Raw genomic sequence first — 21,127 nt, forward strand, 5'->3', positions numbered from 1 at the left:
GGGGTGGAGGGAGGTGGGGTTGTTTCTTTGTTTAGTGTTTCATATAAAAGTGGTATCTTCGCTAGGTGCCTTATGGTATCACTAAGGCTTGAACTCATCGCGAGGTCGTCCTCCGGGATGTTGAGCTGAACGCTGTGTAATTCTCCTCAGTTTTCGCTCTGCCGGCGCCCCGATGTAGGCAGCTAAGCTGTGTATTTGCTACCTTGCTACCACGCAATGAAAATTATTGATTCTAAAACTTCAGGAGTTTCGAGATGAAGCAATTTTGAGTCACCAAAGACTGTGGAGTGGTGTGGCTCACTGGTTAGAGGCGGCAGACCCGGAAGCAGAGAACGGCCCGGGACCAGGGTTCAATTCCCGACGCGGCAGGGTCGTGGACCAGGGTCAGCGGACTTGACAATTCTGTCCTCGGTGCCTACTCTAACCAGGGATCACACTCGGCAACTCTGGGCATTAAGCTTGCCTCATCTCTACAACGGCCCCCCACAGACGCCAGGGATGCCTGGTTTCACCTTGGAGATACCCAGAAGGGACCATCTCACAGGGAAAGCCAGGACGGGTTCCCCAGCGGTCTCCAGCGCCGTGACGCTTACGGGCAGCTGTGCGCTTTACAAGTCCAACACATTTACATTTAGATTCACCCTTGTTTTCTGTCTAGTCCAGGAAATTAAAGTTAAACATTTTACAGCATTAAAATGTATAGAAATGTGATTTGAAATTAAACTGTTGTCCTGTCACAAGGTTCAATCTCATCAACCACGCTATTTAACCTGTACACTGAAGGGATGGGTTCTATATGCAAAGGAGTAGGAGTATCGCTTCACAAGCATGCAGATGACACACAGAGGTTAAAACCTCCTTGATCCAGAACATCATCCTTCTACTATGCGTGGATGACAAACAACTATGTTCAGCTCAACCAAAAAAAGATAGAATTGTTACTCAAAAACAACCTTGCCCAAAAAGTTTGTATGGCATTAACCGCTGGAGATTGCTTAGTTGTTCACTCCCTCATAGTGGTTTCAAGCTAGGTGCATCCCTCGCCATGACACCATATAGAAAAAAAAGTCACAAAAGCAGCAAATACCTATCTTCTGACTTTAAAAAACAAAGCCTCTTTTGACATCTGACAAGTTCTAATCTGCCGCTCATGCTCTGATTTGGTTGAGAGTGGAATTTAGCAATGCAGGTCTGGCAAGTGTACCACAACAATCTTCTGAAAGCCACCTTCCACGCCACCACAAGAAGAAATATGATCACATAGCCCCATCTTTTCTGCTTTACATTGACTTCCTTTTGAAGCATGATCTAAGTTCAAACTTGGATGACTCCCCTACAAAGCATTACATTTTAACACACCCTCTTACCCCACTGACCTAAATATAATCTCTGGTAGCAAATGACACCTATGAAGCAAGGACACACTTTTGCACAAAACTACCGCGATTCAGAACCTCCAATGCCTGATACAATAATTTTGCAAGTCTGCAACCACATTTGAAAGCACTCTTCCAAGCGACCCACGACTGAACCTTAACTGTTGTAGTGTGCTGTGTTATGTGATGCAATCTATTACCTGGGAGGGTATCCTGGCACTGTGCTGGTGTGAGTCTAGACACACCTAAGGTTTACTGGGACTACTCGAAAAGCCAGGTCTTCACCTTCTTGTGGAATTCAAGAAGTGAGGAGGAGGCGCTTATGTGGGGCAGCAGGGTGTCTCAAGCTTCAGTAGTGATGTAGAAGGATCGACCACTAGTTCTGGTTTTACGTATGTGTGAGATTTGTAAAAGTAGGAGTCTGGGTGAGCGGAGGTGTCTGGAAGGTTTGTAAAAGCAGATAAGACTGTTGAGGTGTGCTGGGACAGGGTTATGTAACGCCTTGAAAGTGTGGTTGAAAAGACTGTATTTTACTTGTTTGTGAATGGAGAGCCAGTGGAGCTCCTTTGGGTGAGTTGTGATATAAGTGCGGTGTGGGAGGTGGAGAGTGATTCAGGCTACAGAGATCGGAATGGTCTGCAGCCTTCTGGTGAGTTTTTTATTAATCCTGGCATAGAGATTGTTCTTGTAATCCAGTTTGCATGTGAGCAGGGCGTTCATAACTATTTTCCAGGTGCTAGGGAGTCTTTTGAAAATCTTTCTCAGGATCTTCAGGGTATGGCAGCATGAGTTTGTGACAGCACTGACTTGGGCAGTCATGTCAAGTTTGCAGTCAATGATGATCCCAAGGTTCTTGGCGGGGCTGATAGGGGTGGGTTTTGGTCCAAGGTCTGCTGGCCACCAGGTGGAGTCCCATGGTGATGTGCTCCTCCTGAAGATCATCATTTCTGTCTTGTTGGAGTTGAGCTTTAGACGGGTAATCTTCACCCAGTGGCCAATGTCAGCCACGCTGGCATTGAAGTTGATCCAGGTACTGGGCATCTTGTCCATGAGCGAGAGAATGAGTTGCGTGTCATCAGCATATGAGGTGACATTGATATTGTGAGAGCAGATGATGCTGGCTGGAGGGAGGGATAAAGTATGAGTTGAAGAGGGTCAGAATCAGGGAGGATCCTTGTGGAACGCCAAGGATAAGGTCACGAGCATCCAAGGTGTACAGTGCCAGGCTGACTGACTTGGTCCTCCCAGTAAGGATGGGGCAGATCCGTCAGAGTGCGTGTCCTTGGATTCCAATGGTGTGTAGGCGATGGATGAAAATGAGGTAGGAGACCATGTCAAATGTTGTGGAGAGATACAGGATGATGAGGCCTGCCATGTTTTGTCTATCCAGAGTCATGCAGATGTTATCCGTTGCAGCGATGAGGGCAGTTTCCATGCTGTGCTTGCGCCTGTAACCAGACCGAGTGGTGTTGAGAAGTTGGTGGTCGCTGAAGTATTAGGAGAGGTGCCCGTTGATGATTTTGCTTGGACGAGAACGGTAAAAGGGTGATCAGTCTGTAGTTGGGGAGCGTTGAAGGCTCTACACAGGGTTTCTGTCATGATTCGATTTCTGGAGCGCCTGTTGAGTTAGTTTTGGTTCCATAAGAAGTTATGCACTACAAGGACCAGAATGCTCAGCAAGCTGGGAGGGGTTATCATCTATATATGTCTCCACCTGCTGGGGCGCTGTGTACGTGATTTTGCACCTTGAACCTGTTTGTGCTGGTTCCCATGTTTGAACCGCGTTTGGCAGAGAGCCGACAAAAAGCGGAGTTCTTTGAACTACTCAGCAGCGTTGCTGTAGCTGTTGTTTGCCCGTGAGAGTGATTATTCCAGGATTGGTGTTAGCTGGCCAAGGGGAGCCCTCTTCGAGGAAGAACGGCGAGAGGCGCCCGCCGTGAGAGTGAGTGACCTGTTCTTGGAATATTCCCCCTCTACGTCCCGGCCGGGGCTGGAGGTTGCGCATTGCTTCGTGAAGCATAGAGGGGGAAGTGGCTGCAATCCAGGCGGCCGCTTTGGAAGGTTTTGATTCTCTCGGCTGAGAGGGACAAACAAGCAGGGAGCGGCGGCTTCCTGTTAGGCGTTCAGCGGCTGCTGAACGCGGGTCAAGCACCGGCTGGTGTTTGTTCCTTTGGGGACACTGAAGGTAAGCGTCTTCAAGGAGGCGCCTATTTGTACTTTTATGTGCGCACTGAACTTCGGAGAATCTCCTACGTACATTTTTGGGTGCGCATTGAACTTTTTAAAACTCTGCTACTATTGGAGTTCCTTTGAAACCACGGATATCTGGATTGTGGAACTGTGTATTATTTTTGCGAATACCTTTTTGGGAATCCTGAATGACTATGTTAGTCCTCGTTATGGGACTTTAATCCTCTGATGGTTAAGAGGAAATACCCAATGGATTTAGTTGAATAATTTCTACCCAGGAAGGCTGGAAGGTATGCATGGAAGGTGTACGATTATAGAGGAGTGTTTGGGTGTTGGCTCGCCTTACTAATTGCTGCTGTTGTCTTTCTGTGTTACAGATTTGTTGGTATAAGTGGAAGTAGTCTCTGCATTACCTACTTAGAGGGAGAAGAAGTGATTTTAGTTAGTACCTTGGTAGGTGGTGTCCTAGCGAGAAATACTAAGAGTAGTCAGCATTGTGTACCTATTAACATTTGTGTGTCTTTGCTTTTCTCGTTTCAGCCTCCCTTCCCGTTCCAGTCCCTTCCTGACCTTTCCCTCGCCTGATTTCCTTAGGCTCTGTGTGGTTTGATATTCAGAGCTTAGGGCAGTCTGGAGGTGGACCCCTATATAGCATCGCCCTGATCCTGAGGATACACGGTCGTGACAGTTTCTTTACCATTGGGAGAACAGTTGTGTGTTTTCAAGCATCTGAGAAGGTCAAAGAAGAGGTGGAGGCATCTTTCCAATAACAGTTAAAGTACTCAACTATTCAAATTATAGTTCCCCAACACGTTGCCTTCTAACCAATGCACGTCCATGATTATGACAATGGCTTGCTTGTTTTACTTCACTGAAGGTTGATAATGCCTCTAATGTTGCAAGTAACATTTTGTTCAATGGCACAGTACTCACTTTCGAATAAGGGCTGCTTAAGAAACATTGTTAATTAATCAATAAAATTGCATATCATACATTCTACAGATCACAGTAAGGTTAAGCAGGCAGAATTGCACTTTTTTACCCTTCTGAACATTTAATGGGCAGTTTAAGAGGGAACATTGTGGGTTCTCAACATAAATTGTGATGTAGGCACTGCAATCTTTAACCTAACACATTGGTCAACACTTGAAGAAATGCAGTGTACTAAAGGATTTTGCCACATAATCTTGCTGCCCCAAAATAACCTGGTTTTATTTACTTCCTGTGTTATTTACAGCGCTTACCTATGCATGTTTGCCTTTTCCAAGAGATATAAATATCTGATGTAACAATTGCTCAATTTAATGGTAGGTAGTCATGGTGTACCCCACATTGACAATTGTATTTTCACATAATATTCCCTGTGTGTCATGGGGGCAAGGGACATGACAAATGCGTACATGTTAACTCAATTTAGACTCACCATAAAGAAGGGGTAAACTTACTTGTTCTGTAGGAAAAAGTGAATTAATATATTCCACTGCATTGAAATCTGCCCTATCTAGGGCATCCTGGCTGGGAAAAACCTAAGTAGGGAAACAAGAATAGCAATTATACCACAAGCTTTGCAGAATGTGTTTCAATTTAACAGGCAAATATACACAAATCAATGTTCAATGATAAAGTATATTGATATGATGCAGAAACACATCTAACCAAAGAGATACATTTCACTGTCCTGTCAATTTGGCAGGGACTGGCAGGACTCAACTATGCTTATCTGATAGCTACCTGGTGCACATCATATGGAAAGTGATTTATACTGGGCCTCTTACCTATTCCACATAATGTAGTATTAGATTTGTCCTTAAGTTGTATTCAATGTTGCTTTTATTATTGAGCCAATGTAACCCATATGGTCCCCACGTCATGGTGTAGTCCATGCTTGATGAGTCCTAGAGTAGCATATTAGCTAGCACCCCACCAGAGTTGCCACTGCAGAGACTACCTAATCAACTCGCCCTTTTTGGCCTGCTCGCCAAAGTCAAGAATCATAGCAAATAAATGGGTGCCATCCATCCTATAAGCGATGGGAGTACTGATGTACACATGCTCCTTTTGCGTTCTGGCCTCACTGCCGGAACTGTGAAGTTCCTTCCTCTCTTTCCAAGATGGCTTGCCCTCTCTTCCTTTCGTACACAGATTGTGAATGTATATTTTTATCCTTTGTAATTCATTAGTCACAGTCAAGTGCTATTACACGTGACTTTGACCTAGTGTTGTACAGGGTTAGTAGTTATGGTCTCCAAGTTCCACAAGACATTTCAGATACCTTGGTCCCAGGCCCAGCTTTCACTCTTGGAAGGCCCCCGAGCAGCCGTGTACTTGCTGTCCTTGTGCCTCGTATTTCCTTCTTCCGGTCTTTGTATTTGTGCCTTTACCTTTTTACTATTGCCTTGTGCCTTCCCCTTTTGTGCCTGTGCCCCTTTTTGTCCCTCCTTTTTCACCCGCTTGTTTTGATCCCTCCTATTTAGGTCTCATGCCTAGCGTTGCAGTGCGCAGCACTGTCACGCAGCGCAAGACCTCTTGTACAGGGTTTAGAAAGCTACCCACACGCTTGTGCGTGTGGGTTTCCTTTCCCCGTGTGGTATTGGCTTGCGTGTTCTTTTTTTTAAAGAAGATGGCACGGGATTGCGCAAAGGCGGGACAATGTCCTCGCCTTTGAAACACCCATTCCCGACAGTGGCTAGAACGAGCAGCTACTACGCTCCCCCCCAGCTCCTCTGTTGTGCACGTGCACCACAAGTTGTTTACAATAGCGATTGCGATCTCTTAATCGCGGCACCCGCGCTTGCCACGTTCACCTGTTGCTTCCTTCAGCCAAACTCATCAGGGCTCTGACACCACTTCCTTCGGTAACTGGGGAAGGACGTGGCGAGACAGCGTGAGCCTAGCCGCCCCTCTTTGCTTTCATTTCTACGTTTCTAGGCACCTGTAATCACCAGCTCAGCACCTTGAATTCTGGAAGAAAGGCTGTCATCGAGGCACTATCGAGAATGACCCTACAGGTGTTCCTCGCAGCTCTTTCACTACAGAGACACCACAGATTGGGACGGGACAGCAGTGAGCACAGACTGACGGGCGGGGAGGTTCATAAAGACACTATCAGCTTGAGGGCGGCAGAGAGTTGTAACCTGAGGCGCAATACTCTGCAGGCACCACCCTGACGGAAGCCCGAGCAGCCCATTTCTGACACGGATGAGTTCACTACAGCTCGGTTTATGAAGCGCTGCTGGATTACAGCGTGCCTAAGGCCATAGAGCGCAAAGAGCAGCCTGGGGCTGCATACAGAACACAATTGTGCGGCCGTTTACACTGGCAGCAGTGCCTTAGCACTTCTATGGTGTGGGGTGAAATATGTACACATAAATGCAAACACCGACTTCGACAGCAGAGCCCAGCAGTGTTGCACAGGCGCAACTGCAGGGCCTTCCGAAATGAAGGGCTGCCGTAATTTTGTATCAGCAACAAGACACAGCTCAGTCTGTGGTGTGCGTTATATGAGGGGTGACTGTAACGTGGGCGCCATGTCTAAGATACCACGTCCTGGAAGGTCTGTGTGTGGCAAGTGCCGATTAGCACACCAGCCTCGCAAGGCACTATTGGGTGGCACACAAATGGGCACGGGCTGATGAGCAGACATGTGGCGCTATAAAGTGGACATGCCAACCTGGCCCCACACACTTCAGCAAGGGTCTGAGAAAACACTATTGCAAGACCTCAAGGGACACTGGAGGAGTCCACAGAGGTGGCAGTGGTAATATCATATGTTATTATAAATGGGAGGGTGGGGGCTACCCCAAAATCCAGGAAAGTATCAGCTCAAGACGTAAACCGTCCCCACCTCTGGCTCCCTGGTGGGGCCTGCAGTGAGGGTTTACGTTTATTGTGTTTTCCCCATCTTAATGTTATGTCACACGCCTGCCACTGGAAGGGGGTGCTGGCACCGGAAGGAGGGGTCTTCATCCGGCCCTGAGGGTTCCACCCTGAGGCTGGCAGACACAGAGGGCCCCTCACAGCTCGCACCCTCACTGCTGGAACACACATTTCAACATGTAGCAGGCATCAGCTCCAAAAACGCAAACCGAGGTCTCGTATTTGGGTGGGGGGCGGGGGGACGGAAAAGTAGTTAAAGGGAAAGGATGACCGTTCCAAAACTGACAGTAAAAAAAAATTGCCTTGTTTAAACAGAGCGCATGGTCATGCCTACGTTGTTTAAACAGATCGGCTTAATTTGATGTGCGTCTGCTGTGGTACAAATATAATATCAACAGGAGGCAGACAAATGCAGCAGGTACAGTTTAAATACACAGTGACACTTGAGAGAAAACAATAACGTGTCAGAGGGAGGATAACATTAAACAAAGAAATGATGAAAGCCAGAGTTTGCCCAGCAAAGATGTGAAGTTATATTCTGCAGAATAAGACATACACACAGACATTTGCACACAGTCGGAAACACAAACACACACAGAAACACACGTGCAGAGATATATAGAATACATATGCAGACACTTGCACACATACATAAACACATACATATGCACGCAAAAACATATAAAAAGTGAACAAGTAGATTGAAAAGGAAGACTGCTGATACAAATATGATATTGACATAAGGCAGACAGATGCAGCAGGTACTGTTTAAGTGGGGGGCGGATGGAAAAGTGAACAAGTATAGGTGTGGCATTTGGGTGGGCCTACGCTGTTTAAACACAGTTTATGTCCATGCCTATGCTGTTTAAATAGATTGGCTTAATTTGACGTGCGTTTTTTGTGAGCAAAATATGATATCAACATGAGGCAGACAGATACAGCACATACTGCTTAAGTGGGGGGCGGACGGAAAAGTGAACAAGGAAAGGTCTGGTATTTGGATAGGGGTCAGACGGAAAAGCAAACTAATTGAAAGTATAAGTGTTGCAAAATTGACAGTAAAAAAAATTGCCTACACTGTTTAAATAAAGCGCCAGTTTTGCCTACGCTGTTTAAATAGATTGGCATAATTTCACGTGCGTCTTCTGTGGTGCAAATATATTATGAACAGGAGGCAGACAGATGCCGCAGGTACTGTTTAAGTGGGGGGCGGATGGAAAAGTGAACAAGTTAAAGGGAAAGCATGAATGTTGCAAAATTCACAGTATAAAAAATGTGCCCACGCTGTTTAAAACAGAGCGATGTGTATGCTTATACTGATTACTCTCGCTGTCGGCCGCCGAACAACCAGATTCTTGCCCTGCTTGAGTCTCGTTTTTAGGGCTCGGGCCTACGCCTCCACGAAGTGGGGGGCGGAGCTTCCGAGGTCTTATGCATTTAGAAGAAAAAAAAGTTCTGAAAGGGGTCTGGCTGGCACATTCTTTAGATTCTTTAGTGCGCGTCGGCGTTTTTTCTGGCATCTGCCTAGTGATTCGTCTTCGCTGTGCTGTCTATTTAGTAGGCTTGACGTGATAGGGTATATTTACATTTCGTCCGTCATTTATTGCAGTTGTATGGCATATTCTGTGCGAGAACGAGCACGGCAGAGTGATTAATCTTAATTAGGAGCTGTCAGAGTGCCCGTGTAATGCAATCCAGATGGTGCGAGTGCGTTCACCATTGCATTGCATGTATCATGCGCGCGTTTAACATTTAAGTCTTCCGGTCTGGCTGACGCGCAGGAATGTTGAATATTTACAGCCTGGGCTGATTGGCTTCAGAGAAGGTAAAGAGGACAGACAACGTGGTTCATCATACAAAGGAAGATTTTGTTTTGTTTTATCTTTTCCTTTTCCCTCCCGATTTCCTTACACTTTTTCTTGAGGTGTTTACTCTTTTTGTTTATATTTTTAGACGCCCCTCTCGCCTTGTTTGTGAATATAGAAAACATTCAATCACAAAATGTTTGCTCATTCTCTTCTGACAGCATGCCGTCTGACTCCCGTTCCCACGTCACGACAGGCGGCTGAGGATCCCGTCTCTGTGACTAGGGCAGTATTAGTTGAGTCTCCGGGCAGGAAGCGCCTTGGTGGGCGTGAAGGGGCGTGTAGGGTCACATACACCACCGAATCGAACACGTCAACATTTGACACCTTGTCTCGTGGGCGCGAGTGACCGCTCGCAGCCTCAGACCCAGTGGAGAGCAGTGCGATCCTAACATTAGAGCAGCTTGTTAAAAGCGACGTATAACACCAAGAAGGCTTCTTGGCGCTGGGATATCACTGCCAACCGACTGCCAAGAGACAGCATGGTAATCACAGGAAGGATGTTTCCGATTAATACTGTGGGTAGACTCAGCTGAGAGGCCATGAGTTGAATGATAATGGCGTGTAAACAAACATCCGATAGGCCGTTTTTTGGTGGGCCATCCTCTTCTGTGCCTTTTTTCTGCTTGTCTACAATTCCAACGTGTCCAGGTCCTCAGAGCTATGCTGTTTTTTTTTTTTTACAGAATATAGTCCTTTATCACCATAACATGACGCAGCACAACGCTGTTCTTTATCGAACCGAGTCTGATGCACACTGACTAGGTGTGGTGAGCCTCGCTCTTACGATTTCAGTGCCGAAGTTGTGTCACCTTTTTAGAGCATTAATCTACGCAGTAGCGCCCAGAAGCGGTTCACCTTCGGCCAGGCACAGTAGGCAGGCCACTTATTTGCCTACTCTTTCAGTCAACATCTTTTACATTTAAAATGTCAAAAACTCCACAGGGGGTCTTCTCTGTGGCCGGAATGAGTGAGAAAATTAACCTTTTAGCTGGCAAGACAGCTCGGAGGGTTGAGTCATCACTGCAGATACCTGCTGGTTCCGTGATCACAGCAGCGCGGTGTGTTAGCCTTTCCTCCATTGAAAGTAGATGAAATGCGTAACACTGAGATGAGAAATTTAAATTGCTGACGAACCATGAGTGTTATTGTTGCACCCGTCACGTGTGGAAGGGGGGAGGGGGTGAGGGGGGATACACGTTCACCCTGCTGGCGTCGGTTCTTCAGAGCATCAGACATTTTTCTAAAAGTCACTTAAATACCTCAGAGGTTTCTGACTGGGAAATGGTAGTTTGACTCTCAGGCAACAAATTGTTAAGAATTGAGTTTATTTTTATTTATAATGTTCAATTATAGTGCCGTAAGCCGAGCTTTAAGAACCAGTAACAAAAATTACAAAAGTACAAACAAGACACCATAAAGGCAACAACAGAGAGACAATGAAAGAAAACAAAAAATGCTATAACATCATGACAAAACCGTAAACTAACAACGAGGCACTATACTTGTTTTTATTTTTTCAAGTGCGTGCTTTTTTTTTCCCCTGGCACCCCGGGCCATTTAACAGAGTAGCTAAACAAGGGCGTATTTATAGGGCCGGTAAATTACTTTATCCCGCGGTGTAATTTATACACAGTGTACACAGATTCCGCAACACTAATGCGGCCGAACAAAGTGCAAAGCAAGCGTAAAGAGACGGCGCCCATCCATCAGCGGCGCGGGTGCGTCGTCGCTTTTTTTAGTGATTTGTTTATGATTTTATGACTGCGAAAGAGGCCGCGGTTTTCTATTAATCTGCCCTTTGTTTCCCATCGATCCCCCGGCGGTCAGCAGCGTCTCCCTAGTTTTTGAAGCCGGGAGCTTTATTTGACGTGAACGCGGAAAGACGAACGACCCTCGGAGGCCACCAGACCACGGAACATTACAGGGGCCAAGGGGGCATTTCCAGACTGCCACGAACTACGTACACCCTATGCACGCGGCAAAGCATGCATTTATTTAGCATCTGTGTTTATTTACTAAATATCTCGAAAGAAGGAAGTGGAAATAGTCCCTCAAATAACAGAAATGTAGCGGTGGGCAGTGATGCCAGCGAGATTTTGAGGGGTGGATGGCCCCTGCAGGGCCATTATAGCATTTACGATGAGTTTTATGTATTCGCACCATTAGGCTGTATTGTGCAGCGCTCTGCACTTTACTCCGACTTTTTGACTCGTTTAAACAAATGTGAATTCACTAGGAACGCAGCTTCCAGCATTTGATGACACCCAGCGTCATTAAGCAGTAGAATGAAACTGGATGTGGACGCTCTGACACCTTCGGGTAATGTTCGCGCTGTAGAAAATCGCATAAAATAAAATAAAATAAATATTTACACTTCGAGGACGCATTGCAGAGTCGGGCCAAGCCCCCGGGCAAATGCGTGTCCCAAAACAATTTTCATCCATGTTCAACGTGAATAAGTCACAAATTACCACGGTTTGTCCGAGAACACGAAAGTGGGTTGAGGATACACTTAAAATTATCTCCACAGCTGAACCACTGAAAACACCGCTGGTTTAACGCTCCCCACACATCAGTCGGCGCCTTTACGCCACATTCGGCACTTGGAGGCCTTCATTTTGGGAAGAAATATTCATTTCGACAATAAAAGATATTGTTTGTCGCTTCCCATTTTCCCGTGTCGGTAAAAGTACTGAGTAGTGAGTACTGAGTAGTGAGTGCAGAGGAGTAGAGTAGTGAGTAGAGTAGTGAGTGCTGAGTAGTGAGTGCTGAGTAGTGAGTAGAGTAGTGAGTAGAGTAGTAGAGTAGTGAGTAGAGTAGTGAGTAGAGTAGTGAGTAGAGTAGTGAGTAGAGTAGTGAGTAGAGTAGTGAGTGCAGAGTAGTGAGTAGAGAAGTGAGTAGTGAGTAGAGTAGTGAGTAGAGTAGTGAGTAGTGAGTGCAGAGTAGTGAGTAGAGTAGTGAGTAAAGTAGTGAGGTGAGTAGAGTAGTGAGTAAAGTAGTGAGTAAAGTAGTGAGTGCAGAGTAGTGAGTAGAGTAGTGAGTAGTGAGTAGAGTAGTGAGTAGAGTAGTGAGTAGAGTAGTGAGTAGTGAGTAGAGTAGTGAGTAGTGAGTAGAATAGTGAGTAGAAAGTAGTGAGTAGAGTAGTGAGTGGAGAGTAGTGAGTAGTGAGTAGAGTAGTGAGTAGTGAGTAGAGTAGTGAGTAGTGAGTAGAGTAGTGAGTAGTGAGTAGAGTCGTGAGTGCAGAGTAGTGAGTAGAGTAGTGAGTAGAGTAGTGAGTAGAGTAGTGAGTAGAGTAGTGAGTAGAGTAGTGAGTAGAGTAGTGAGTAGAGTAGTGAGTAGTGAGTAGAGTAGTGAGTAGAGTAGTGAGTAGAGTAGTGAGTAGAGTAGTGAGTAGAGTGGTGAGTAGAGTGGTGAGTAGAGTGGTGAGTAGTGAGTGCAGAGTAGTGAGTAGTGAGTGCAGAGTAGTGAGTAGTGAGTGCAGAGTAGTGAGTAGAGAAGTGAGAAGTGAGTAGTGAGTAGAGAAGTGAGTAGTGAGTAGAGAAGTGAGAAGTGAGTAGTGAGTAGAGAAGTGAGTAGTGAGTAGAGTAGTGAGGTGAGTAGAGTAGAGTAGTGAGTAGAGTAGTGAGTAGTGAGTAGTGAGTAGAGTAGTGAGTAGTGAGTGCAGAGTAGTGAGTAGTGAGTAGAGAAGTGAGTAGTGAGTAGAGAAGTGAGTAGTGAGTAGAGTGGTGAGTAGAGTAGAGTAGTGAGTAGAGTAGTGAGTAGAGTAGTGAGGTGAGTAGAGTAGTGAGTAGTGAGTGCAGAGTAGTGAGTAGTGAGTAGTGAGTAGTGAGTAGTGAGTAGTGAGTAGTGAGTAGTGAGTAGTGAGTAGAGTAGTGAGTAGTGAGTAGAGTAGTGAGTAGAGTAGTGAGTAGAGTAGTGAGTAGAGTAGTGAGTAGAGTAGTGAGTAGAGTAGTGAGTAGAGTAGTGAGTAGAGTAGAGTAGTGAGTAGAGTAGTGAGTAGAGTAGTGAGTAGTGAGTAGTGAGTGCAGAGTAGTGAGTAGTGAGTAGAGTAGTGAGTAGAGTAGTGAGTAGAGTAGTGAGTAGAGTAGTGAGTAGTGAGTAGAGTAGTGAGTAGAGTAGTGAGTAGAGTAGTGAGTAGAGTAGTGAGTAGAGTAGTGAGTAGAGTAGTGAGTAGAGTAGTGAGTAGAGTAGAGAGGTGAGTAGAGTAGAGTAGAGTAGTGAGTAAAGTAGTGAGTGCAGAGTAGTGAGTAGAGAAGTGAGTAGTGAGTAGAGTAGTGTGTAGTGAGTAGAGTCGTGAGTAGTGAGTAGAGTAGTGAGTAGAGTAGTGAGTAAAAAGTAGAGTAGTGAGTAGTGAGTAGAGTAGTGAGTAAAAAGTAGAGTAGTGAGTAGAGTAGTGAGTGGAGAGTAGTGAGTAGTGCGTAGAGTAGTGAGTGCAGAGTAGTGAGTAGTGAGTAGAGTAGTGAGTGCAGAGTAGAGTAGTGAGTAGTGAGTAGAGTAGTGAGTAGAGTAGTGAGTAGAGTAGTGAGTAGAGTAGTGAGTAGTGAGTAGTGAGTAGTGAGTAGAGTAGTGAGTAGTAAGTGCAGAGTAGTGAGTAGAGTAGTGAGTGCAGACTAGTGAGTGCAGACTAGTGAGTGCAGAGTAGTGAGTGCAGAGTAGTGAGTGCAGAGTAGTGAGTAGAGTAGTGAGTAGAGTAGTGAGTAGAGAGTGCAGAGTAGTGAGTAGAGTAGTGAGTAGAGTAGTGAGTAGTGAGTGCAGAGTAGAGTAGTGAGTAGAGTAGTGAGTAGAGTAGTGAGTAGAGTAGTGAGTAGAGTAGTGAGTAGAGTAGTGAGTAGTGAGTAGAGTAGTGAGTAGTAAGTGCAGAGTAGTGAGTAGAGTAGTGAGTAGTGAGTAGAGTAGTGAGTAGAGTAGTGAGTAGTAAGTGCAGAGTAGTGAGTAGAGTAGTGAGCAGTAAGTGCAGAGTAGTGAGTAGAGTAGTGAGTGCAGACTAGTGAGTAGAGTAGTGAGTGCAGACTAGTGAGTGCAGACTAGTGAGTGCAGACTAGTGAGTGCAGACTAGTGAGTGCAGACTAGTGAGTGCAGAGTAGTGAGTGCAGAGTAGTGAGTAGAGTAGTGAGTAGAGTAGTGAGTGCAGAGTAGAGTAGTGAGTAGGACATCACAGGCAGCAGCTGTGCAAGCTTCTTACACTCACAAGGAGACCACAGGCAGCTGAGGTGCAATCTTCTCCCACTCACAAGAACGACATCACAGGCAGCAGCGGTGCAAGCTTCTCACACTCACAAGAACGACATCACAGGCAGCAGCAGTGCAAGCTTCTTACACTCACAAGAAGGACATCACAGGCAGCACCAGTGCAAAGTTCTTACACTCACAAGGAGACATGCCAGCAGAGGTGCAAGCTTCTCACACTCACAAGAAGGACATCACAGGCAGTAACGGTGCAATATTCTCACACTCACAAGGAGATCACTGGCAGTACACACCACATGAACACACTCCACAACACATAGCAACAATACATTGGCATTTATAATGCCATTAGCTCAAACTCAAATAAATCCGACCCCGATTGCATTTCTAATGCTTGTTTCTTCTGCTTGTCTTTGCCTTTTGTGCCTTTGCCTTTTGTGCCTGCGCCTCGTTTTTCCGTCCTTTTTCTACCACTTGTTTTGCCACTACCTGTTTCCCGCCTCCCGCCACCCAGCACCTCTCTGTCCTCCCAGGACCTCATTAATGGAGGCCACAGCACAAAGGCAAACCCGCCTGCGCCCAGCCCCAGAAACCCTGTTTGTCCACCTTATAGCTACATCACCGCCGAACTCCGAGCCCTGGACCACGGATGCCACAACAAACTCTGCTACCGAACCTCCCCACAATCTACGGCATGACCTTTCTCCTTCATCCACTGCTTCTTCTCCTGGATCATCAGATCGCCCACCAACACACCATGCACCAAGCTAACCAAGAAACAGAATGCACCTACTTCACAACAACTTGCCAGCCTCCTCCTCAACACACACTCGATTTCCAAACATGCAACAAGAACTTGGGCTCATTACCAGAATCACCCCCAACGTCATCTTCTTCATCTGAATTCCATGCCAACCTTGATCAAAACCAGCCATGACATCAGGGCCCTCCTCGACCAGGGAGAAGAAAAGGATCTGATCCTCATCGACCTCTCAGCAACCTTTGATAACGTATCTCATCACACACTGATCAAAAGACAGCATCACATCTGTATCGAAGGAAACACACTCAAGTGGATCACCTCTTTACTCACCCGAAAAACACAGACGGTCCACCTACCTCCATTCACCTCCAAGGACATCATCTGCGGTGTCCCTCAAGAATACTTCCTGAGCCCCACCCTAAAAACCTACATGACCTCCTTGGCCAAAATCGTCAGATCCCATGGACTAAACACCCTATTCTACACAGACAACACCCACCTCATCCTCTCGCTTTCAGAGGATCCTACCAACACTAGAACTATCTTCCACAGGTGCAGGACGAGCTTTGCCAACTGGATGGAGGACAACTGTCTGAAGTTCAACATGGACAAAACAGAAGTTCTGATCTTTGGCATAAACACCACCCCTTGGAACAACTCCAGGTGGCCCTCGGAACTAGGACCATCAACCAAACCGACTGACCATGCCAGAAACCTCAGCATCATCCTGGAGAGCAAACTGACCATTCAGTCCCATATGAATGCAATTACCTCTGCCTGCTTTCACACACTTCATTTGTTACGAAAAGTCTTTAAATGGCTACCCCTGAACACCAGGTGTACCGTCACTTAGGCCCTAATCACCAGTCGTTTAGACTATGGCAACCCACTCTACGCTGGGATCACCACACACCTTTTGCAGAGACTCCAGACCATAAAGAACTCCGTTGCCAGACTCATCCTGGTCCTCCCGAGACAGGTCCACATCACCCACCACCTCAGCAATTTCCACTGGCTCCTCATACAAAGGAGATGCCAATTCAAGCTGATGATCCATGCCTACAAAGCCCTGCATAACCAAGGACCAGCCTACATCAACCCTTGCCTGAATTTCCAACACCCTACCAGACAACTAAGATCCGCCTCCCTCTCGTACGCCCACACCTACGGCATCCACCGAAGCAACAGATAAAGAAATTCCTTCTCCTACCTCTCGCAGGGTTGTGAAATGTAATAATATATATACTTGTCCATGAGGCAGGTTGCTTCATAAATCTACTTGTCCTTTAACAAAATCCACTTGTCCCTTTCGTGCCATGTAGTGCGGCGACACATTATGGCAGCAATCTCATTATATAAGAGCTCTTATATAGCCTCTCGGTTTATGCCAGGGCTCATACCATATTAGTGTTTGAATACTTGCAATCCCTTTATATTGCAGCAGAGCTACATACCGGGGCTGAAGGTAGTGGTAAGCAATATTTCCAGGCGACACCCCCCGCGAGTCGCGACTGAGTATGTGAGTACGGAACCGTCCGTACGAGAGTCAGTCTGAGACTGAGCCTCAGTCAGCGCGGCATAATTTGATTTGTATTCGTTGTATTGTATGAGCATGATGCATCATGTGACTGACTCAGCCAGTCACTGAATCTTGTGCCATCTTTCATGATGATCATTGATGTGGCGTTTGGCGTGGGGATTGGGGAATATATATTACAGTCAGCAAGTGGGCCAACATTACTGTGTACAGACTAGTGCTGCCTGCAGCTGACTGAGCCTGAGAGAGTGAGACCAGAGTCCGCGAGTCGACGACGTGGCTGAAAAACAGACCGTCATTATCAGTCATGGCCCGCCGCCGTAATAATGTATAAATAAATATGGCCATGGCAGAACTGAGTGTGTCACGTTAGTTTGCTGGTAGCCAGGGTAGGCCCTGGCCTCCTGGCACTGCAGTCTGCATAGATGTTTCGTCAACAGGGGTGGGGGGGGGCTTTCTTTGGGGGTTGAGCATGGGAGTGAGACCGGGGGAGGGGGTAGAGGTGGCTGAGCATGATGAGAGTGAGAGTTGAGAGACCCGTCACCCGAGTCTTGTGATGTGGATGAAAAGTGAAACAAAGTCTCTGAGACTGTGACGCAGTTGCAAACTGTGCCCAGTGCTCATGCCATCACATTGACTCAGCCCAAGTCTCCTAATCTTCAGTCATGCCAGATTCCAGGCCAGCTGTTTGTAACTACAAGGAAGGTGTGAGACTCGGACCTGTGTGATGGATTTATCAGTGAGTGCTCCAATCTGTGAGACTTAAGAGACTCGATCTGATGTTTGTGTCTGTGCACCCTCCAGTGTGTGAGCGAGACTCGCATCTGATGAGCGTGTCTGTGTTCCGTTACAATTTGGTGTGAGACTCGGACGTGATGGACGTTTGTCAGTGCCTCAATGTGTGGGACTTACGTTTGATGAGTTGTCACTGTCAGCGCTTCAAAGTGAGTGAGACTCGATCCAATGTATGTGTCTGTGCACCAGTGTGTGAGACTCGCATCTGATGAGCGTTTCTGTTTCACAAGGTGTGAGACTCGAACCGTCCTAGTCTCACACCTTGTGACCTGGTGGTTGTAACAGTTCTCTGGTGCTTGAGACGTGACAGAGCCTGCGCTAGTGCGCTCCCGTTTTCGAGACTGCCTCAAGCGATCAGAGTGACCTTCAAATATTACAGAGTGAGGCAAGCTGAAGTTGTGCATTCGCAACCACACACCACCCAGTCGAGCCACTGCACTGTGTAGTGGTACACGACGCTCAGTGTGTTCAGAGTCCTATCGCCCTGCTAGTTGGATGTGCAGGTTTTGGTCTGCTATCGTCTTTGATGACTCTGCAGAGAGCCTGTTCAGGAGTCACTGTTTGCAGGCCCTGACTCAGTTAGCAGTCAGTGACTGCGTTAGTACTTATGGATCCTATTTTGACTGTGTGAGTTGGGTGTTGTGTTATCCCTGCCAGTGTGTGACTGCTATGGAGAAGTGTGGCTCAATGGTTAGAGCGGCAGACCCTGATGCAGAGGTCTGGCCCGGGACCAGGGTTCAATTCCCGCCTTGGCGGCTCTTGGACTCAATTTCCCGGACCTGATAATTCTCGCCTCGGTGCCTAGTCTAATCATGGGTCCCACTATGTGACTCTTGGCAATAGCTTGCTTAATCTCCACAATGGCCGCAGCAGCACTTGGATGCCTGGCTTCGCCTTGGGGGTGATGGCATAAATTTGAGACCCCCTCTATAATTAATTTGTGACCAGGGAAAAGAGAGGACAACATCTAAGAAAACATAATAAAGTTCCCCCGTGGCCTATTCATACTTTCTTACAAAGGCGTAGCTCATATAATTAAACAGTAAGCTTTCAGATTAATACAGGTACACAAGTATTTTTATCTAATTTTTAGTATTTTATTCATTTTTTCCTTTTTTTGGAGTATATCACAAAATACTTTTTTCTATTTTTACTGTTTTCCACATGTGTTCATCAATTCATCAACAATAATTATAATCATTTCAACATTAAAACTATAGGCAATTCCTTTATCTTTACAATACAATATATATAAAAAACACATTTTTTACAATGGAAAATAAGCACCCTGTCAAACACACACTTATCAACATTCACACCTGCTCATTCATACAGTTCTACACACTTCTTTTTGCAACCCAAACAGTTTCTAAGGTTGAGGTAACACAGATATTAATTGTGAATCTCCACGCCAGGTCTACGCGCGTTTCGGTGGTCTTGTACCACCTTCCTCAGGACCAGCAAAGAAAGAGTTTTTTCTCCTCAATGTGTGTGTACAGGGTACCTGAAATCACAAATATAATATAATGTACCAGTGAAAATTTTATTTGAAGGACAGTTGAGTTAATCTAACATATTTCATTGATATAACATTTTATAATTACTGTGAGGTATCAAGTTACACCAAATTATCCCAACGCAAACCGGGTGTCTTGTATTCTTATAAAATAGAAAGGAAAAATTTGTCTAATTACAAATGTGACACTATATTAGTGAGTTGTCACGTTTGATCAGTTTGTCTTAATTAAGTACCTCCTCAAGAGGTTTGAGAGCTCTTAATATGAAACACATTGTTTCAGAGGTTAGGCATTGTGGGTATATTCCCGCCTTTGGTCTAGCTCTGACCGAATGTATAATGTATGGTTCTCTTTATTAACTTATACACTCAGGATCATATCTTTTCAATTATTCAGGCAATCGAAATTCATATGCCTAAAAAGGAATCATAAGAATTTAAGATTCATTCTTAATTTATGTAGACATGGGTAATTTCAGTTTTGCCAAAGTTTTCTTACCTTGGGCTGAATCGAGTCAATAAATTTACGGACTATACTTCTCAATTTTCCTTACGTAGGCAACAAGAAGAGGGATTTTTCTTTTAAGGGCTCCGGTTTTATTCTGAAAATCAATTGAGTCACATGAGTTCTACTATTAACAGATCAATATCTCACATCTGTTGTCATGTCATTGATGGTCCCAATATGACTGACCTTTATATCCGTCGTTAACTTTTTCTCTATAGCTTGTGATCTTCAAACTTTATCAAATACCACTGTATGTTCATTTGCTTCCACAATCCCTCAGTCATGATAGTCTATGGAGTGAACGTATTGATATTTTAGTACTGATAGTACATTTGGTACTTTGCATTGTCAGGTTTACATACTGTCTTTTTAAAATTTACTCTCCTATTTTATTAGGCGGTTTCAACACAAAATATCTGTCCATTTTATATCGTTATCAAACTTCCCTTTAATAGTATTGACGATGTTAAAGCTCAATATCATACCGAGGTGTGTCAACCTACTGACTACGCATACGTTTTAAATATGTATTCTTCATGCCTATATAAAAATAAGATTTTCAAGTTTATACTCATAGGCATGAGGATATTACCAAATTTGCACACTCTAAGACATTTCCATGAGATTTTTATCAAGTTTACACACTCCCAGACGTTTACATACGAATCTCATAAAGTCCATAAGACTGGGCTTATTGTGTTAGATATACGATTATAGTTTTCTCTATATCAAGGAAACCGTCTCTGGTGACCTGACCTGACCTGACCTGACCTGACCTGACCTGACCTGACCTGACCTGACCTGACCTGACCTGACCTGACTCTGGTCGGTGACGGTCGCTCCACCCGCGCGGCTCCCCGTGAGTGTGCCCGGTCTCCCTACCTGCCTGTTCCTGCTCGCTACCAGTGCTTGTTGGTTTAGCTTCTTGCCGTCTTTCTCGCCCGGTCTCCCTTCCTGCTCGCTACCTGTGCTTGTTGGTTTAGCTTCTCGCCGTCTTCTCGCCCTCCCCGCTCCCTGCCGCTGCTCCCCTGGGGCCCCGCCCCCCCTTTTGCCTTCTGTACCTGATCCCCCTCCCCGCGCCACCCCGCTCCCGCCTCCCAGCTGCTCCTCCCTCCCTCCGGATACTTAAGGTGTTGAAGCGCGACGGGGAGCTGTGACCTGACCTGACTTTGGTCGGTGATGGTCGCTCCACCCGCCGTGCAGCTCCCCTTGAGTGTGCCCGGTCTCCCAACCTGCCTGTTCCTGCTCGCTACCAGTGCTTGTTGGTTTAGCTTCTCGCCGTCTTTCTCGCCCGGTCTCCCTTCCTGCCTGTTCCTGCTCGCTACCTGTGCTTGTTGGTTTAGCTTCTCGCTGTCTTCTCGCCCTCCCCGCTCCCTGCCGCTGCTCCCCTGCGGCCCCGCCCCCCCTTTTGCCTTCTGTACCCAATCCCCTCCCCGCGCCACCCCGCTCCCGCCTCCCAGCTGCTCCTCCCTCCCACCACGCCATTTATGGCGGAGTCCGCGCGTGCGCGC

General features: G+C 46.2%; 1 protein-coding gene across 2 annotated transcripts in view; it reads right to left on the bottom strand.

Annotated features, from left to right (window-relative positions):
• VPS53 (VPS53 subunit of GARP complex) overlaps positions 1–21,127 on the bottom strand; it is a 1,098,026-nt gene that overhangs the window by 1,058,096 nt on the left and 18,803 nt on the right. For both annotated transcript variants that reach the window (XM_078679873.1, XM_078679872.1), the window contains exon 2: positions 5,012–5,092. In XM_078679873.1, the coding sequence (XP_078535999.1) occupies positions 5,012–5,092 (81 nt within the window). The remainder of the gene's footprint in view (positions 1–5,011; positions 5,093–21,127) is intronic.

The sequence above is a fragment of the Lissotriton helveticus genome, chromosome 3_1 (assembly GCF_964261635.1).
Source record: "Lissotriton helveticus chromosome 3_1, aLisHel1.1, whole genome shotgun sequence".
NCBI lineage: Eukaryota > Metazoa > Chordata > Amphibia > Caudata > Salamandridae > Lissotriton > Lissotriton helveticus.